The sequence below is a fragment of the Lissotriton helveticus genome, chromosome 8 (genome assembly GCF_964261635.1).
Source record: "Lissotriton helveticus chromosome 8, aLisHel1.1, whole genome shotgun sequence".
NCBI classification, from domain to species: Eukaryota; Metazoa; Chordata; class Amphibia; order Caudata; family Salamandridae; genus Lissotriton; species Lissotriton helveticus.
The window spans coordinates 1658128289-1658146565 of record NC_136069.1 but is presented as its reverse complement, the minus strand read 5'-3'; the positions used below and the strand labels follow the sequence as shown (position 1 = coordinate 1658146565).

Sequence of the window (18277 nt, the reverse complement as noted above, 5' to 3'; positions counted from 1 at the left end):
GTTTACTGCTGTCTCGTGGGTCTTTCTGGTACTGTTTGGAGCAGTGAAGGTTTACTGCTGTCTCGTGGGTCTTTCTGGTACTGTTTGGAGCAGTGAAGGTTTACTGCTGTCTCGTTGGTCTGTCTGGTACTGTTTGGAGCAGTGAAGGTTTACTGCTGTCTCGTGGGTCTTTCTGGTACTGTTTGGAGCAGTGAAGGTTTACAGCTGTCTCGTTGGTCTGTCTGGTACTGTTTGGAGCAGTGAAGGTTTACTGCTGTCTCGTTGGTCTGTCTGGTACTGTTTGGAGCAGTGAAGGTTTACTGCTGTCTCATGGGTCTTTCTGGTACTGTTTGGAGCAGTGAAGGTTTACTGCGGTCTCGTGGGTCTCTGGTACTGTTTGGAGCAGTGAAGGTTTACTGCTGTCTCGTGGGTCTGTCTGGTAATGTTTGGAGCAGTGAAGGTTTACTGCTGTCTCGTGGGTCTGTCTGGTACTGTTTGGAGCAGTGAAGGTTTACTGCTGTCTCGTGGGTCTTTCTGGTACTGTTTGGAGCAGTGAAGGTTTACTGCTGTCTCGTTGGTCTGTCTGGTACTGTTTGGAGCAGTGAAGGAGTACTGCTGTCTCGTTGGTCTGTCTGGTACTGTTTGGAGCAGTGAAGGTTTACTGCTGTCTCATGGGTCTTTCTGGTACTGTTTGGAGCAGTGAAGGTTTACTGCGGTCTCGTGGGTCTCTGGTACTGTTTGGAGCAGTGAAGGTTTACTGCTGTCTCGTGGGTCTGTCTGGTAATGTTTGGAGCAGTGAAGGTTTACTGCTGTCTCGTGGGTCTGTCTGGTACTGTTTGTAGCAGTGAAGGTTTACTGCTGTCTCGTGGGTCTTTCTGGTACTGTTTGGAGCAGTGAAAGTTTACTGCTGTCTCGTGGGTCTGTCTGGTACTGTTTGTAGCAGTGAAGGTTTACTGCTGTCTCGTGGATCTGTCTGGTACTGTTTGGAGCAGTAAAGGTTTACTGCTGTCTCGTGGGTCTGTCTGGTACTGTTTGGAGCAGTGAAGGTTTACTGCTGTCTCGTGGGTCTTTCTGGTACTGTTTGGAGCAGTGAAGGTTTACTGCTGTCTCGTGGGTCGTTCTGGTACTGTTTGGAGCAGTGACGGTTTACTGCTGTCTCGTGGGTCTGTCTGGTTCTGTTTGGAGCAGTGAAGGTTTACTGCTGTCTCGTGGGTCTTTCTGGTACTGTTTGGAGCAGTGAAGGTTTACTGCTGTCTCGTGGGTCTTTCTGGTACTGTTTGGAGCAGTGAAGGTTTACTGCTGTCTCGTTGGTCTGTCTGGTACTGTTTGGAGCAGTGAAGGTTTACTGCTGTCTCGTGGGTCTTTCTGGTACTGTTTGGAGCAGTGAAGGTTTACAGCTGTCTCGTTGGTCTGTCTGGTACTGTTTGGAGCAGTGAAGGTTTACTGCTGTCTCGTTGGTCTGTCTGGTACTGTTTGGAGCAGTGAAGGTTTACTGCTGTCTCATGGGTCTTTCTGGTACTGTTTGGAGCAGTGAAGGTTTACTGCGGTCTCGTGGGTCTCTGGTACTGTTTGGAGCAGTGAAGGTTTACTGCTGTCTCGTGGGTCTGTCTGGTAATGTTTGGAGCAGTGAAGGTTTACTGCTGTCTCGTGGGTCTGTCTGGTACTGTTTGTAGCAGTGAAGGTTTACTGCTGTCTCGTGGGTCTTTCTGGTACTGTTTGGAGCAGTGAAAGTTTACTGCTGTCTCGTGGGTCTGTCTGGTACTGTTTGTAGCAGTGAAGGTTTACTGCTGTCTCGTGGATCTGTCTGGTACTGTTTGGAGCAGTAAAGGTTTACTGCTGTCTCGTGGGTCTGTCTGGTACTGTTTGGAGCAGTGAAGGTTTACTGCTGTCTCGTGGGTCTTTCTGGTACTGTTTGGAGCAGTGAAGGTTTACTGCTGTCTCGTGGGTCTTTCTGGTACTATTTGGAGCAGTGAAGGTTTACTTACTAATGCTTTCCTATGTCCCACCTTCCACATCTGTCAATTAGATCAATTTCACCTATGGCTGATTAGGAGAGATCTTTATTGGCCCCAGTGAGGCCTGCAAAGTATATGCATGTCTTAATCAATAAATTATTCAGAATAAATCACACTGACACAGTGACCTGTTATTACTAAAGCATGTGTACTCGATCTCTTCACGTACACCCAAGATGGGTCCTTGTTTGTTCTCTACCCATGGAAAGGGCTCTTGGGATGGGGTCTCCACTGACCTATGCATGTTTGATGCTCTTGAAGTGGGTCATTCACTGACTTGTCCATGATTGCTCTTGAGATGGGCCTTTCAATGGTCCACACTTGAAATGACTCCTTCATTGACTTACCTTTGGAGTGGGTCCGTCCTGTGTCATTGGTTTTCTATTGGGATGGGTCCTTTATTGATCCGGGGTTGAGATGGACCTTTCAATGGTCCACACTTGGAATGACTCCTTCATTTGCTTACCTTTGGGATGAGTCACTTATGGTCCTACCCCTAGGATGGGTCCTTTATTGTTCTACCCTTGTGATGGGGTCCTTCAATAGTTTACATCTGGGCTGTTGGCCACTAATTGATCTACGTCATGTATGTGTCCATCTTTGATCTACGTCCGTGGCAGGCGTTTTAGTTACTTGTGGGCGATTTCGACAGTGATCCTTACCTGGAGTGAATCAAATGTGGGTTTTGTGAAACAAACACAAGTTGTGGTGGGTCTATTATCTTATGTATAGGACTATTTGTCAAGTTATAACATGGTTTGGAAACAGATAACCATGGACTGTGAGTCATCTGTAGTGAAAAAAGCTTTAAACTACTACCCCCCCACGAGATTCCTTCATGATAATGTTATATCAAATATTTTTATTTATTTAAGAATTTTTGGTGTTGCAGTGCTAGACCCCGAAGAGGGGCTGAACACTTCACAACACAAGGTAATAGGATAAGAGCTTGTGTAGTCTTTCAAGTGGGACACAAATGACATGATACATACATTTTTGGGTCCTGTGAGAGGTGTCTACATTTGTGGTTGGCAGGAGTATAGCTCTGCAGCGTTTAAAAGATGTAGTCGGCAATAATGAAACATCTATTGAGAGCAGCAGTACTGGAGTAAGGTACATGTAGTATGTACATTTGTAGTAAGAAGCAGTTCGGGGAAAACGCGGGTGAGGCTGTCGTTAATAGTGGAGCTCACTTAAACCTCTGTGTAGGGATAGGAGACTAGACACACTATGTCAACCTCTCAGATGTATGAAACCCGTCGGGTATACCCCTACCTACACACACCACCAAAGTCTTAGATGTAGGAAAACCGTCAATTGTTGCACCGCTACTAGAGTGCTACGCAAACAAATGATGGACGGAATGCTGAATAAATCATACATTCTCCCCCAGTCAAGAGATCTGGGTTAAATCCATTGTTCTTTTGCTCACCTTGCCACCCCAGTTTATACCCAGCCATATGTAAATCAGTCTTGACCCTGTGCCTCATGGGAACAGTCCAGACTATTTTCAACCTAAGTGGGATGGGTATACCCAGACGTGGTTCCCTTGCTCACTGTGCCACTGGATTCAAGCTAGCCTGGGTGATGGAGGGTAATGCCCAGAAACCGGTCCCAGGATGCTTGTTTCCGGTCCGGGGAGGACCTGGCTTGGCAGTTCGGGCTGAACTGTTCCCATGGGGCGCAGGGTCAAGACTGATTTGCATATGGCTGGGTCTAAACTGGGATGGCATGGTGAGCAAAAGAAGGATGGATTTAACCCAGATCTCTTGACTGGAGGTGAATGTATGATTTATTCATCATTCCGTCCATCATTTGTTTTCGTAGCGCTTTTCACCCTAAGTGGGATGGGTATGGCCCTTGCTCACTATGCCACTGGATTTAAGCTAGCCTGGCTGCTGAGCAAAAGAACGATGGATTTAACCCAGATCTCTTGACTGGGGGTGAATGTATGATTTACATATGGGTTTCATACATCTAAGAGTTTGACCTAGTTTGTCCAGTAGTGGTGCACCTGATGAGTTTCATACTTCTGAGAGTTTGACCTAGTGTGTATTTGTATTTGTATGCAGTATTTATAGAGCGCAGCTATCACCCAACAGTAATCTTGGCGCTATAGTACATGAATCATCATTCAGCGGGTGGCAAAATGAGTATGCCAAGGAAGTCCTCAGAGCTGTCAAGCTCTAGGGAACAACCATGTTTTGACCTTTTTCCTGAACTGCAAAAGGTTGTGGGACTGTCTAATTTCCAAAGGGAGGTTATTCCAGAGTTTAGCAGCGGCAGAGCTGAACACCCTACCTCCTGACTTGGCTCTTCGAGTTTTAGGAGCTCTCACCAAACAGACAGTGGAGGAACGAAGGTACCCTGATGGAGCATACCATACAAAGGTCTCCTGTAGAGGTTTGGGTCCAAAGCCATGGAGGGCTTTGAAAACCAAGCAGAGAGACTTGAACTGAACTCTCTGAATTATTGGTAGCCAGTGGAGTTCTGCAAGGGCCAAGGAGCCTGATGAACGTCGTGGTTTCATCAGTGCCAATTTGGCTGCCAAGGTTTGGACTCTTTGGAGGCGTTCAATCAGAAATGTTGGGGCCTCCAATAGTAGGGCGTTACAATAGTCCAACCTGCTGAGGATGGTACTTCCAACGACCAATGCTCTGGCCGTCTTTGGCAGCAACGGAAGGATCTTCCTCAAAGCTCTGATCAGGGAGAAGCAGTTCCCCACTAACTTATTTACATGTATTTCCAAAGTTAGATTAGCATTAAGCATAACTCCCAAGTTACGTACTGCTTTAGCCGGGACCAGAGTAGAAGTGTGTCTAGTGGCACTGCACCTGACGGGTTTCATACATCTAAGAGTTTGACGAAGTGCGTCCAGTGATGCTGGCTTCTCACTTGAAGTCCAGTGGAAGGAGGTGTTGGCCTCTCAGGACCTGAGGTCCAGTTGCAGGGCTGTGCTGGCCTCTCAGAAGCTGAAGTCCAGTCGCGGGCTGTGCTGGCCTCTCACCTGAAGTATGGTGGTGGGGGGGCTGGCCTCTCACCTGAAGTCCAGTGGCTGGGGGGGGTGCAGGCCTCTCACCTGAAGTCCAGTCGCAGGGGGTACTGGCCTCTCACCTGAAGTCCAGTGGCAGGGGGTGCTGGCCTCTCACCTGAAGTCCAGTGGCAGGGAGGGGGTGCTGGCCTCTCACCTGAAGTCCAGTGGCTGGGAGGGGGTGCTGGCCTCTCACCTGAAGTCCAGTGGCTGGGAGGGGGTGCTGGCCTCTCACCTGAAGTCCAGTGGCTGGGAGGGGGTGCTGGCCTCTCACCTGATGTCCAGTGGCTTGGAGGGGGTGCCGGCTTCTCACCTGAAGTCCAGTGGCTGGGAGGGGCTGCTGGCATCTCACCTGAAGTCCAGTGGCAGGAAGGGGGTGCTGGCCTCTCATCTGAAGTCCAGTGGCAGGGAGGGGGTGCTGGCCTCTCACCTGAAGTCCAGTGGCAGGGGGTACTGGCCTCTCACCTGAAGTCCAGTTGTGGGCTGTGCTGGCCTCTCACCTGAAGTCCAGTTGCGGGCTGTGCTGGCCTCTCACCTGAAGTCCAGTGGCAGGGGGTGCTGGCCTCTCACCTGAAGTCCAGTGGCTGGGGGTGCTGGCCTCTCACCTAAAGTCCAGTGGCTGGGAGGGGGTGCTGGCCTCTCACCTGAAGTCCAGTGGCAGGGGGGGGTGCTGGCCTCTCACCTGAAGTCCAGTGGCAGGGAGGGGTTGCTGGCCTCTCAGGAGCTGAAGTCCAGTGGCTGGGAGGGGGTGCTGGCCTCTCACCTAAAGTCCAGTGGCTGGGAGGGGGTGCTGGCCTCTCACCTGATGTCCAGTGGCTGGGAGAGGGTGCTGGCCTCTCAGGAGCTGAAGTCCAGTGGCTGGGAGGGGGTGCTGGCCTCTCACCTGAAGTCCAGTGGCTGGCAGGGGGTGCTGGCCTCTCACCTGAAGTCCAGTGGCTGGGGGTGCTGGCCTCTCACCTGAAGTCCAGTGGCTGGGAGGGGGTGCTGGCCTCTCACCTGAAGTCCAGTGGCTGGGAGGGGGTGCTGGCCTCTCACCTGAAGTCCAGTGGCTGGGAGGGGGTGCTGGCCTCTCAGGAGCTGAAGTCCAGTGGCAGTGGGTGCTAGTGGCGTGGGCTCTGGCCTCTCACCAACAGTGGAAGTGATCGCGAGATCCACCTTGTCAATTGTCGTTGGGTTCCTTCCAGGTGGGGGTCTCACCTAGAAGCTGGGGATCACTGGTCTCCACCCAGGTCCCACTGACCCAGCTTTGACTGAATGTTCTTGATATCGTTGTGCTGTTGCTTTGAAGACTGAACTTGTCTTGTCTTGCTTTATTTGTGGGGGTGCCCTGCTCTCAGGCTCCAACATGCACCAGTGCCACAGTAGCCCTTCCATGTCAGAGGAGCTGTCGCGGGGTCTGGCCGTGGAGAAGTTCGACGTGGTCAAAAAATGGGGCATTAACACATATAAGGTAAGGCCTTCTCTGATCTGCACCCCATCTGCCCACCCATCCATCTGCCCACCCATCCATCTGCCCACCCATCCATCTGCCCACCCGTCCCTCTGCCCACCCGTCCCTCTGCCCACCCGTCCCTCTGCCCACCCGTCCCTCTGCCCACCCGTCCCTCTGCCCACCCGTCCCTCTGCCCACCCGTCCCTCTGCCCACCCGTCCCTCTGCCCACCCGTCCCTCTGCCCACCCGTCCCTCTGCCCACCCGTCCCTCTGCCCACCCGTCCCTCTGCCCACCCATCCCTCTGCCCACTCATCCCTCTGCCCACTCATCCCTCTGCCCACTCATCCCTCTGCCACTCTGCCACTCTGCCACCCACCCTCGCCCTGGCCTATCCTCTTTGTACCTACGGATGTCTTGTTTTTAAATATAAATGTTTTAAGTTGTTCAGTGGAAAGCAATGAGCGCTGAAAGGCGCCACAAGCGAGCAGGATAATGCATGCTCCCCATACATCCAAAAATGTATGTGGCTGGGGGGTTCATTCTCTGCGCCCCCTCTTCAGATGCAATTCTCACCTTGTCTTTGTGCATCAATCCGTTATTGTTTCAAGGCCCTGATTCGCCTGATAATGTTACAATTGCTTTCTATATCTAGTGCTTGCTACTCCGGTGTGTCGTTTTGTAGCGCTGTACATCGCTGTTACCCATGTTCCCTTGTAAGTATGAACGGCAGGGCCCGGATTGGATTCAGAGCCTGCTGGTCCCCCCAACCCCCTCTCATAGGTAGGAGCAGCACGTGCTTAACTCGCTGAGCTGTCTAAGCAGCAGGCAGTTTTATCTTCTTTGGGCTCCTGTCGTCCTTCTCTTCAGCCTTCTGTCTCGAGAGGCTGCTTGCTGTGTGTGAAGCTCGAGTGTTCACGTGGGTCTGGTGTTGCTGTGCAGGCTGCAGGGTGTGTTTGCTGCTCCTCTGTGCTGGGCTCCCCTTGCAGAAGGGGTTGACTCAAGCCATTGGTCAGTTTCTCGTTTGACGCATCATTAATCCTACATTATTGGTCCTTCTTTGAGGCCACTGGTCGCTTAGTTACTCTTGCCATGTCTGTGGGTTGCAAACTGAGTCCTTCTGGCCTTGTTTATTTTCCTTTGGCTCAGTCTGCTGGTGGGATGGTTGATTGGCCCCCAGGCACCGGGCAGCCTGTTCCTCTTGTAGTTGTTGCTGACTGTGCTGTCGGTCGGCGTGGGTGTGTTTTCTTTCTTCAGTGTGTGTGGTTGGTAATATTGGTTTTAATTAAGCACTGTGTGTCTCCTCTTGCAGTGTTTGCTGGTGCAGCATAAAGAGAAGAGAGCTGCTTTCAGCAGCAGGAGCCCTCTTTCAGTGCATTCTGCTCGCGGGTTTGGTCAGTCCATGGAGGTTTTCTTTTTGCATTGTTTGCTGGTGATGTGTTCATTGGAGGTGACATCAAACAGTATCTTCCCATTTCATAGTGTGCTGTTTGGGGTGCAGTTAGAGTTGCTCTGTGTATGTGTGTATTCCTTTCGCATGGTCTGCAGGGGGCACTGTTGCTTGAAGTTTGACTGAAGTCTGTGCCTATATAATTAGCATGTCTCCCCTGTCATGTACCCTCTTATTGTCTCTTGCGTGAAGTGAGATAATAATTGGTGATTGCGCATTAATAGCGCTGTCTTAGGATGTGCTTTGATTCCATGCAGTGTCTGTGCCCGTCTAGTGCCCCTTCTTGTTAAGCATTCAATGGACACCTTGTAATGTTTGCTGGTGGCAGTGGCTCATGATAGATGCTACACGCCTGAGTCTTGTCTTCCATGTAACTTAGCGAGCATGCTTGTACGACCTCTGGTTGTCAGTTTATGATGGTGCGACTGAGGTCGCACTTCTCTCATACCCTCATGATGGTGGTATCCGTCTCTGTGGTCACCGTTCTCTCGTACCGTCATGATGGTGGTATCCGTCTCTATGGTCACAGTTCTCTCGTACCGTCATGATGGTGGTATCCCTCTTTGTGGTCACAGTTCTCTTGTACCCTCATGATGGTGGTTTTGGTCTCTGTGGTCACACTTCTGTAGTAGGGGGTCTCTGTGTATAGTCATAATCTAGTGAATAGTCCCACCCATGTGCGTGGACACCGGAGCAATCAAAAATAATCTCTTAAGTTGTCAAAAACATGCAGAACTGCACAGACACTTAAGAGAGAATTTAACCCCTTCAGTGCTGCGCGAATTTCGCTGCAGTGCTGAAGGGTTTAAAAGCGTATTGGCTCATGACGGAAATGTTCCGTCATCAGCACCGGAGCACCGACGCTGATGACGGAACCGTTCCGTCATGAGCATGGAAGGGGTTAAAGACAGATAATGCAGCCTATATCCACAGGCTACACTGTCCAGTACTTCAACTAGAAATTCCACCAAAAATCCACAAACAGCACAGCCTGTCCAGATTTCTCCACAGAGAAAAACCTTGCCTTTACCAGCAAAACCCTCTGGAATGATAGAGAGGAAGCAGTGGACAGACAAGCCCCATAGGCTGCCATTATGTGGCTCAGAACAGGATACTGTGCCTTTAAGAGAACTTTCCAGAAGTCTCACAGTATCCCAGAATGCACTGCAGGTCCCTTTTACTTTCAGTTCTTTTTTCCGGCTCCTGCTAGCAGGACCCGTGAGCATTGAGCTCTCCCTTTTTTGGGTTTATTAGAATTTGTTTTGCATTTTTAAAGTGTGTGTGTCTACATTCAACATATTTTGGTGCCCTCTTCCTCTTCTAGTGTTCTGTGCAGTTCTTTTTATCAAAAATGCCTGCATTATTTGATAAATGCCCAGAGTGTTCGAGGAAGAAGGCCAAGTCGGACCCACACGAGGTGTGCATCATCTGCCTTCCCTCATCTCATGTCCCAGAGGAGTGTGACATTTGCCAGGGCTTCTCCAGCAGGACCCTGAGAGATAGGATGAAGATCAGGTTCCAAGGCCTGGAAGACAGAAGACTGAAGGCACAAGGTGGGTCTGGGCAGGCGGCCTCTGCCCATGCTGAGGCCTCTGGGGGGCTCCCCAGGGGCAGGAAGACCAGCAAACGTCCCTATTCTCCGTCGGCGTCGATAGCACCGACGACGGCATCGAGAGGGATGGCTACAGTCTGTTCCCCGTCTCACCAGGGCTCTGGGTCGAAGCGACGTCGACGCTCGGCATCGAGGGAACTGAATAGACCGCCGTTGACGTCACCGGTGACAGTCTCGTCGGCGGCGGCGGCGTCGTCGTCGAGTATTCGACGTCGAGAGGTGACCCGGCGTCGGCGCTCGCCATCGAGGCGACTTCGCCGTCAGCGAAGAAGAGGAGGTAGGCGTCAAGGGGATCCTTAACGTCGAGGATGACGTCGAAGTCTCACAGGCGTTCGGCGTCAAGGAGACGCTCGTCGTCGAAGCGAAGGCGGTCGCCGTCGAGGCGAAGGTCGCCGTCGAGGAGGAGGCGTTCGCCGTCGAGAAAGAGGCGTTCGCCGTCGAGAAGGAGGTGCTCACCGTCGAAAAGGGGGCGGTCGACGTCGAGGGACCGACGGTCGCCGTCAGGGCGACGTTCTTCGACGCCAAAAAGGCGCAGAAGGAGTTCTGGCGCCAGGAGTCATTCTAGCCGGTGGCATGTACCGATAGGGGACTCTCCATCGCCTGAGAAGAAGGGAAAGTCACCGGGCTCGGTGTACTCTGAGGTGTATACACCTCCTAAGATGAGGTCGACTCAACCTCCTCCTCCCTTGCCCAAGGAACCTCCGCCGCGGACTCCCACCCCGCCTCCACCTCATCCTCAGCCTCTCCCTCGGCTTCCAACTGGTGAACCGCCTATGGTTCCTCCGAGGTCAGTTTCGCTGCTGCGAAATCCGACTCCGCCTAAGGGGACCCCTCAGCCGAGGCCCCCAGTCAGGCCACGGTCGCCTACTCCTGTGAGGCCTGTGGAGCGCCCGAAGCCAAGGAGATCGCGCTCTCGCTCCGGTCGGAGAGGGAGATCGCGGAGTTGTCACAGGTTGTCAACGAGATCAAGACGACGCCACAGGAGGCACAGATCACGGTCCCGCACGGACTCTTCTGGGACCAGAGACTATTCACCGACTTTGTCGGAATCCCCTGGGACGAGGGTGTCGCCCGTAGACGACATTGTCACATTCAGGGATGTTCTGCTGCGGGGTGCAGCTAAGTTGGGCATCACGGTGACGGTGCCTACACCTACGACGTCTGTGATTTTCGAGACGCTCCATAAAAAGCACCTGTCTTGACCATTGCTGCCTCTAGTACCGGGCTTGGTAGAGCCCGCCGAGGAGCTGTTTCTCACTCCCGCGGTGACGAAGGCTGTTCCCTCCAGACTCCTTAAGAAATAACGGGCCCCGGATTCTGACCCGACTTTTCTTCGGATGGATCCGACACCGGACTCTGTCATAGTGACGGCGGCTAGGAAACAACATGCCACCACCCCGTCTTCTACAGTACCTCCTGATAAGGAGAGCCGCTGGATAGACTCGGCAGGCAGAAAGGTCTGTGGGACGGCATCTACTGCAATGAAGGCGGCTAGTGCCGCGGGTTTGCTAGGGCGATACGATCGTGCCCTATGGGAGTCCCTCCAGCAATTCGCTGAGCTCCTTCCTCGAGAGAAGAAAGAGGACTTTCAAGAGATTCTGAAGGAGGGGATGCTGGTTTCGAACCAACTCATCAGCGCGGCTGCTGATGTGTCTCTTTTGGCGGCACATGGATACTGTCATGGTGTCAACCAACGACGCCACGCTTGGCTTCGCCTTACATTGCTCAAGCCAGAGGCTCAGCAGCGGGTGGCCAATCTGCCTTTCTCAGGGGAAACCCTGTTTGGCAAGCATGCGGATGACGAGATGGCCCGCATGAAGGCGGAGGCAGAGACCCTGACGGCCGTTGGGTTGGAGAAGCCCAAGGAGAAGAAGACCTACCGTCCATTCCAGAGACGGTTTAGGGCGCAGGGCAGGGGGCGTGGGCAGACTTCGGGACAGCAGCAACAACAGCCGCAGCAGTTCCGGAGGTCCTTCCAGAAGTGCCACCAGACCAACTAAGAACAAAACGTCCATAGAAATTACTTGAAGGACGTCTATTCTTTTAATTATAAGTAAGAATAGATTAAAATAATTTTGAAGCAAATGCCCACTACTAGGATAACTCAAAATAGGGATCTCGCACTAACTATATGCATTCTATTCACTTTTTTAGAAAGAAGAAGTATACCTGCTTTTAATCTATTTTGTCCTGATGAAGGTGCATCAAGCATAACAAACGCACCGAAACGCATCGACTTTTGGACTGTTTTAATGTGAAAAAAATGTTTTTATTGATTTACTGTATTGGTGTATTTTGCATATTGAGTGCATATCATAAAGTGGCGACTCTGTGATAGAAACCGTAATACGGAATTGTTAGTTAGCGGATATATACCTGTACCAGAGCACCACAGTGTAAAATTGAATGTGTATTTAAAAATGAATTCTTAAATATGAGTTTTTATGAAAATAAACTTTGAGTAAAAAGTATAATCATCCTAGTGTGGAGCTTAAATTTTGACTTCTTGTCTTCGTCAATTGCAAATGAATAAAATAGCTAATTGACATGGATAGGCCTCATGGTCACCCTTTGAAATAAATACACAGAAAGGAATCTTTTCTTTGAATACAGAAGCGTCAGAAGGGCAGAGGCGGACAGCAGTCCGCAGCAGCGAACAAAGGCCCGGCTGGGTCTCGGCCCTGAGCGGTTACTTCCCCTACATCCGTTACCCGCTCCGGTGGGGGGAAGCGTTACATTTTTTCTGGCAGAGTGGAGAAAAATTACTCAGGACAAATGGGTCCTGAATATTGTTTGCAATGGATACAGTCTTCGGCTCACCAGCCTGCCTCCAGCAATTTCACCGGTCAGCTCGCAGTTTCAGCTGCGCGAGCTCCAGGCGGAGGCCGATACCCTGTTGAGGAAAAGGGCGATAGAAGACGTACCTCTGTCTCAAAGGGGAAGAGGTCTGTACTCACGGTTCTTTCTGGTTCGCAAGAAGGACAAGAACGTGTTCAGGCCCATTCTGGATTTGCGACAAGCAATCAAGTGGATTCGCAGAGAGAAGTTTTGCCTGCTGTCGTTGCATCAGATTTATCCTCAGCTGCAACAGGGAGACTGGCTATTTGCTATAGACCTACAGGATGCGTACTTCCATGTGCCCATTGCACACAAACACAGGAAGTTCCTGCGATTCCAAGTCGGCGCCAATCATTATCAGTACACAGTACTGCCATTCGGGCTAAAGTCTGCGCCCAGGACATTCTCGAAGTGCATGGCAGTGGTAGCTGCACACCTGAGAAAGAACAAGGTTTTTGTCTACCCGTACCTGGATGATTGGTTGATCAAGGCCTCCTCCTTCTCGGAAGCTCAAGCGCACTTCCAGAAGACGTGCGTTCTCTTGAACAAGCTGGGGTTGCACATCAACATGTCCAAGTCTGTCCCAACTCCAGTCCAGTGCATACAGTGCTTGGGAGCCTCCATCAATACGCTGTCAGCAAGCGTGTCTCCTTCGGAGGAGAGACGATTAGCACTCCTTCGGAAAGCTCAGGCTCTTATGATCGCTCCATCTACAACAGTGAGGACGGTGTCTTCTCTACTGGGGTCGATGGCCTCTTGTATCTTCCTCACGCCACACGCACGGCTGCACATGAGGAGTGCTTGGAGGATCAGTGGGATCAGAGGAAAGGGTCTTGGGACGATAAGATACGACTATCTCTGCATGCTCTTCAGTCTCTGAAGTGGTGGTGTTCAGCGGAGAATCTCCTGAGAGGGGTTCCCTTCCACAAGGACATTCCCACACAGACTATCGTGACGGATGCGTCTCTCCACGGCTGGGGGGCGCACTCCGGAGACTTACAGATACAAGGAACATGGTCCCAGACGGTGTCCACATATCACATCAATTTCCTGGAACTCAGAGCTGTTCACTTGGCACTGAAGGCCTTTCATCCGTCCTTCCAGACCAACTCTCTGCTTGTACAGACGGACAATACGACCACGATGTAGTACCTCAACAAGCAGGGGGGCTCGAGATCGCGCACTCTGTCGCAGGAGGCGCAGGCGATCTGGCGTTGGCTTCTAGCCAGAGGACTGACGATAATGGCGACCCATCTACCAGGTGTGCAGAATGGTTCGAGGCATGTGGGCTGCTAAATTCATATCTTTTGCATAGATCGCCGCCTAGTGTTGGGTCCAGATGATCGCACATTGTTGTCCTGGAAGAGTCTTCGAAGTATCCTGAGATAGGTGGCTCCTCCCCTGGACTACAGTGCGCATGGGCATCGGCTCCATCCCCAGATTGTTTTTTTCCGCCATTGGGTTCGGATGCGGTCTCGACGTCTCTCTGTCGGAACCGAGAAAACTCACTTCTTTAAGGCCAAAAGGCCTTCGTTTCATTACGTCGGTATTGTTTGAGTACTTCCGCCTCTTTGAGTCGGAATCTGCGGAGTCGTATCACTCCTCGGACTTCGAGGCCTTCTCATCGCAGCAAGACCACGACTTTTCAACATGGAGCGGAGCCCGTTTAAATACTGTGCCGTCTGTGGGTCCAAATACCCACATATCGACGTGCACCCGGTCTGTAATAAATGCCTCTCGCCAGACCATAACGAGGAGAACTGCATGGCCTGCTCCAGATTCAGGTCGAAGAAGACGCTCAAGCTTCGGCGCGCGGTGCGCCTCGAGGCCCGGCAGGCGGCCCCGGCACCAGATAACATCTTCGGCGACCCGGAAGAAGAGGTCCTAAGCCATCATCTTGAAATCTCACCACCCGCGACGGAGGTCGAGGCCGATCCCGAAGACAACGACGGGGTCAGGGATCAAGACCTTGAATACGTCGACGAGGTAGGGGACGACGAAGAAGTTTATGGGGCCGCGGAAGATAGCTCAGGGGATGAGCTATGCCCCGAAAGTTACACGGATCAGGCTCGGGTCACGGGATCGCCACTCGGCCTTACCCAAGACCCTGCACCGCAAGCCACGGCCCCGCCTTCAGGCCCGGCCACGGACATACTTGCTACGCAGCCCGTATCGAAACCGAAACTGAAAGCATCGGTATCGACTACACCTAAAATGGCCGACCCGAAAACGAAACCGAAACTACCGGATTCGAGTGCACCTAAAATGGCGGTCGTTCCACCTAAAACACCAAAGCCTGCTACCTTATCGGCTCCGTCGGCCTCCGGTCCACAGAAGTCGAAGAAAACTGTCGACTCGACAGTGCCGAAGTCATCGGCGGGGGAGGCGTCCTCTAAGAAGGTCGTCCGGCACGGGTCGACCGGGGCAACGCCGGCAAAGTCCACAAAAGTCAGCGACAAACATTCAGTGCCGACTGGGACGCCGTTAGTCGGACGCATGGTTGAGACGGAGTCTGCAAAATCCCACGGATCGAAGGGCGGAAGCTCAACACATCGGTCCAAAGACTCTGTGTCTACGGATGCAGCATCGACGTCTAAGGCTCACAAGGGACCACAGGACGTCGGAACCGAAGGCAAGGTGGGGGCCTCCTCGTCGGCGCCAAGTGCCGCTGTGAGTGACGCATCTCTCATCGCTACTTCACTCCAAAGAATACGGGATAAGGCCTCTGCCACGTCGGCTCCGGCGCCGTCGCACCAGAAGCCGATGGACATGCCTGCTAAGCCTGCTGGCAAACTTCTCTTCATTCTGCCGCCGAAGGAGGCACCAAAGGCCTTTGCTCCAAAGACGGCACCAAAGACATCGGACTCTTCCACGTCTACTGGAATATTGGGTCGACAACTCGACTCAGGAGACGATTCTGAGCGTTTTATCGACGCGGACACGGGCAAGTTGACCCTTTATAAGCGGAAGATCACTTCCCAACCAGTGGACTCCTATGTAATCCCACTGAAGAAGAAAAGGCCTGCACAGGACGTTCCAGCCCTGGTTGAACCTATCCAGCCTCCACCTAGAAGGAGTCCAACCCCTTCCCCAAACCACTCTGGGGGAGAGGAATATGGACAAGATGACCAGTACACTTTCCCCATCAATGACCCCGATGCACAACAGGATTCCTATGACGACATAGGTGACCAGGGAATCCAACATGTGGGGCAAGACCCACAGCCTTTCAGTGCACGTGCATCCCCAACAGAGGACTCTGCAGGATTTCATGCACTCATTGAACGGGCAGCTGCTAATCATGATGTGGACATGCATGCTGACCCAGTGGAGGAAGACTTTCTATTTGACACTTTTTCAGTCTCTGAAAGGACAGTCAAGACACTTCTATGCTCAAAGATGTCCTTAAGCATGCAGCGGAAATCTTTAAAGACCCTACCAGAGCGAGAGTGGTCAATCCACGCATCGAGAAGAAATACAGACCAGCACCTGCTGACCCAGCATACATTCGGGGACAGTTGCCGCTAGACTCTCTTGTGGTCGCAAATGCCCGCAAACGGGCAAACTCCCAGACAACGGGTGAAGCTCCTCCCCCAGACAAGGAGTCTAAAGTGCTTGAGGCAGGGGGCAAAAGAGTAGCTGCGCAGGCTGCCAATTTCTGACGTATTGCGAACACACAGGCGCTATTGGCACGTTATGATAGGGCGCATTACGACACCCTAGAGCAACTTTTGCAACACCTGCCTACGCAGTTTCAAGAGGGTACCAAGCTGCTTATAGAGGAGGGAAAACTCATCTCCAACGCAGCAATAAAGTGTGCACTTGATGCAGCAGACACAGCAGCTAGGGCTATTAACACTAGCGTCATGCTAAGACGACAAGCGTGGCTACGCATATCAGGGTTTAAACCAGACATTCAAACGACCATACTCAACCAGCCCGTCAATCCTGATAGACTGTTTGGTCCTGATGTTGACACCACCCTCGAAAAGATTAAGAAAGACAACGAAACAGCTAAGTCTATGGGGGCCCTTCAGTCACAACAATTCCGGGGCAACACTTTTCGTCGCTCAGGTGCACGTGGAGTCACCCGAGGACAGATGGGTCAACAATCACAGTTCACTAGAGGTGGAGCACAGTCCTCGTACTCCAAGCAGAATAAAGGGGGTTATCGAGGAAACAGCACCAGAGGACGTGGCAGAGGAAACAACAACTCCCGTTCCTCTGCCCCAAACAAACAGTGACTCTCTGTCACTGCCCCCCGACCATTTAACACCTGTCGGGGGGAGACTCCAGCAGTTCCTGCCAGTCTGGACAAACATCACCACAGACAGGTGGGTAAGACAACTTGTCCAGTACGGTTATTGTCTAGAGTTAAAGTCCACTCCACCCAACATTCCACCAAGGCAACGGCCTATGTCCGCAGAGCACTTGCACTTATTGCAGCAAGAAGTAGTGGTGATGCTGCAAAAAGGCGCAATCGAGCTCGTGCCAGTGGAGGAGGAAGGCACAGGGGTCTATTCCCTGTACTTCCTTATTCCAAAGAAGGACGGATCTCTCAGACCCATTCTAGATCTGCGCCCCCTCAACCTGTATATACTATCAGAACATTTCCATATGCTTACACTGCAACAGATTCTTCCCTTGCTGAACCAAGGAGACTTCTTAGCAACCTTAGACCTCAAGGATGCTTATTTCCACATACCACTACACCCGTCCCACAGAAAGTATCTCAGGTTCACTATCCAAGGCAGGCATTATCAGTTCAAAGTCCTGCCCTTCGGAGTGACCACCGCCCCCAGAGTGTTTACCAAGTGTCTGGCGACGGTAGCGGCGCACCTCAGGAGGCAGAACATCCATGTCTACCCCTACCTAGACGACTGGCTCGTTCAAGCCAAGTCGGAACAACAGTGCGCCGCGGACATGTCAACTACCATTCACCTCCTTCACAGTCTGGGCTTCTCGCTGAACTACCCAAAGTCACACCTTCAACCAGCACATGTGCGGCAGTTTCTGGGTGCGACGATAAATACCCTGACAGCCATGGCTCAGCCAAACAAGGTCAGGATAGACAGCATGCAGTCTCTAATCCAAAGGTTCAGACCACAACACTCGCTTCCAGCGAGAGTGTTCATGCAGTTGATTGGCATGATGGCCTCCTGCATCTTCATAGTCCCTCACGCACGGCTACATATGCGTCCGCTCCAGGAATGCTTAGCAAATCAGTGGACACAGGCTCAGGGACAAATGACAGACCTAGTGTTGGTTACCAGTCGGGCGTACAACTCTCTGCATTGGTGGAATCCACACAACCTTTGCAAGGGCCGACTGTTCCAAGAGCCAGTGCCACAGATTATCCTGACAACGGACGCATCTCTCCAGGGATGGGGAGCTCATCTGCTCACTTACACAGTGCAGGGACTATGGACGACGCAGCAACAGAAGATGCACATCAACTATCTGGAACTGATGGCAATCTTCATGGCGCTCAAGTCCTTCAATGTACATCTGTGCAACAAGGTAGTGTTAGTCCGGACGGACAACATGACAGCGATGTACTACATTCAAAAGCAGGGAGGCACCCACTCGCCGCAGCTGTCTCATCTGGCTCAGAGCATGTGGAAGTGGGCCATTCAGAGGAACATTTTCCTCATGGCAGAACACCTCCCGGGCAAGGACAATCAGATGGCGGATCTGCTCAGCAGATACAGCCATCAAATGCACGAGTGGGAGTTACATCCATCAGTACTCCGCCTGTACTTCCAGCAGTGGGGTCATCCGGAGATAGACCTGTTTGCCACAAACGAAAACGCAAAATGCCAACACTTTGCCGCCAGGTTCCCTCACCCACAGTCGCAGGGGAATGCGATATGGATGAACTGGTCAGGCAAATTTGCGTACGCTTTTCCACCAGCACCTCTG

At 52.0% G+C, this 18277-nt stretch overlaps 1 protein-coding gene across 11 annotated transcripts in view; it reads left to right on the top strand.

The window, feature by feature from the left end:
* The window catches only part of ARFIP2 (ARF interacting protein 2), a 294672-nt gene that overhangs the window by 230455 nt on the left and 45940 nt on the right, over positions 1-18277 (top strand). For all 11 annotated transcript variants that reach the window (XM_078658736.1, XM_078658738.1, XM_078658739.1 and 8 more), the window contains one exon: positions 6363-6475. In XM_078658736.1, the coding sequence (XP_078514862.1) occupies positions 6363-6475 (113 nt within the window). The remainder of the gene's footprint in view (positions 1-6362; positions 6476-18277) is intronic.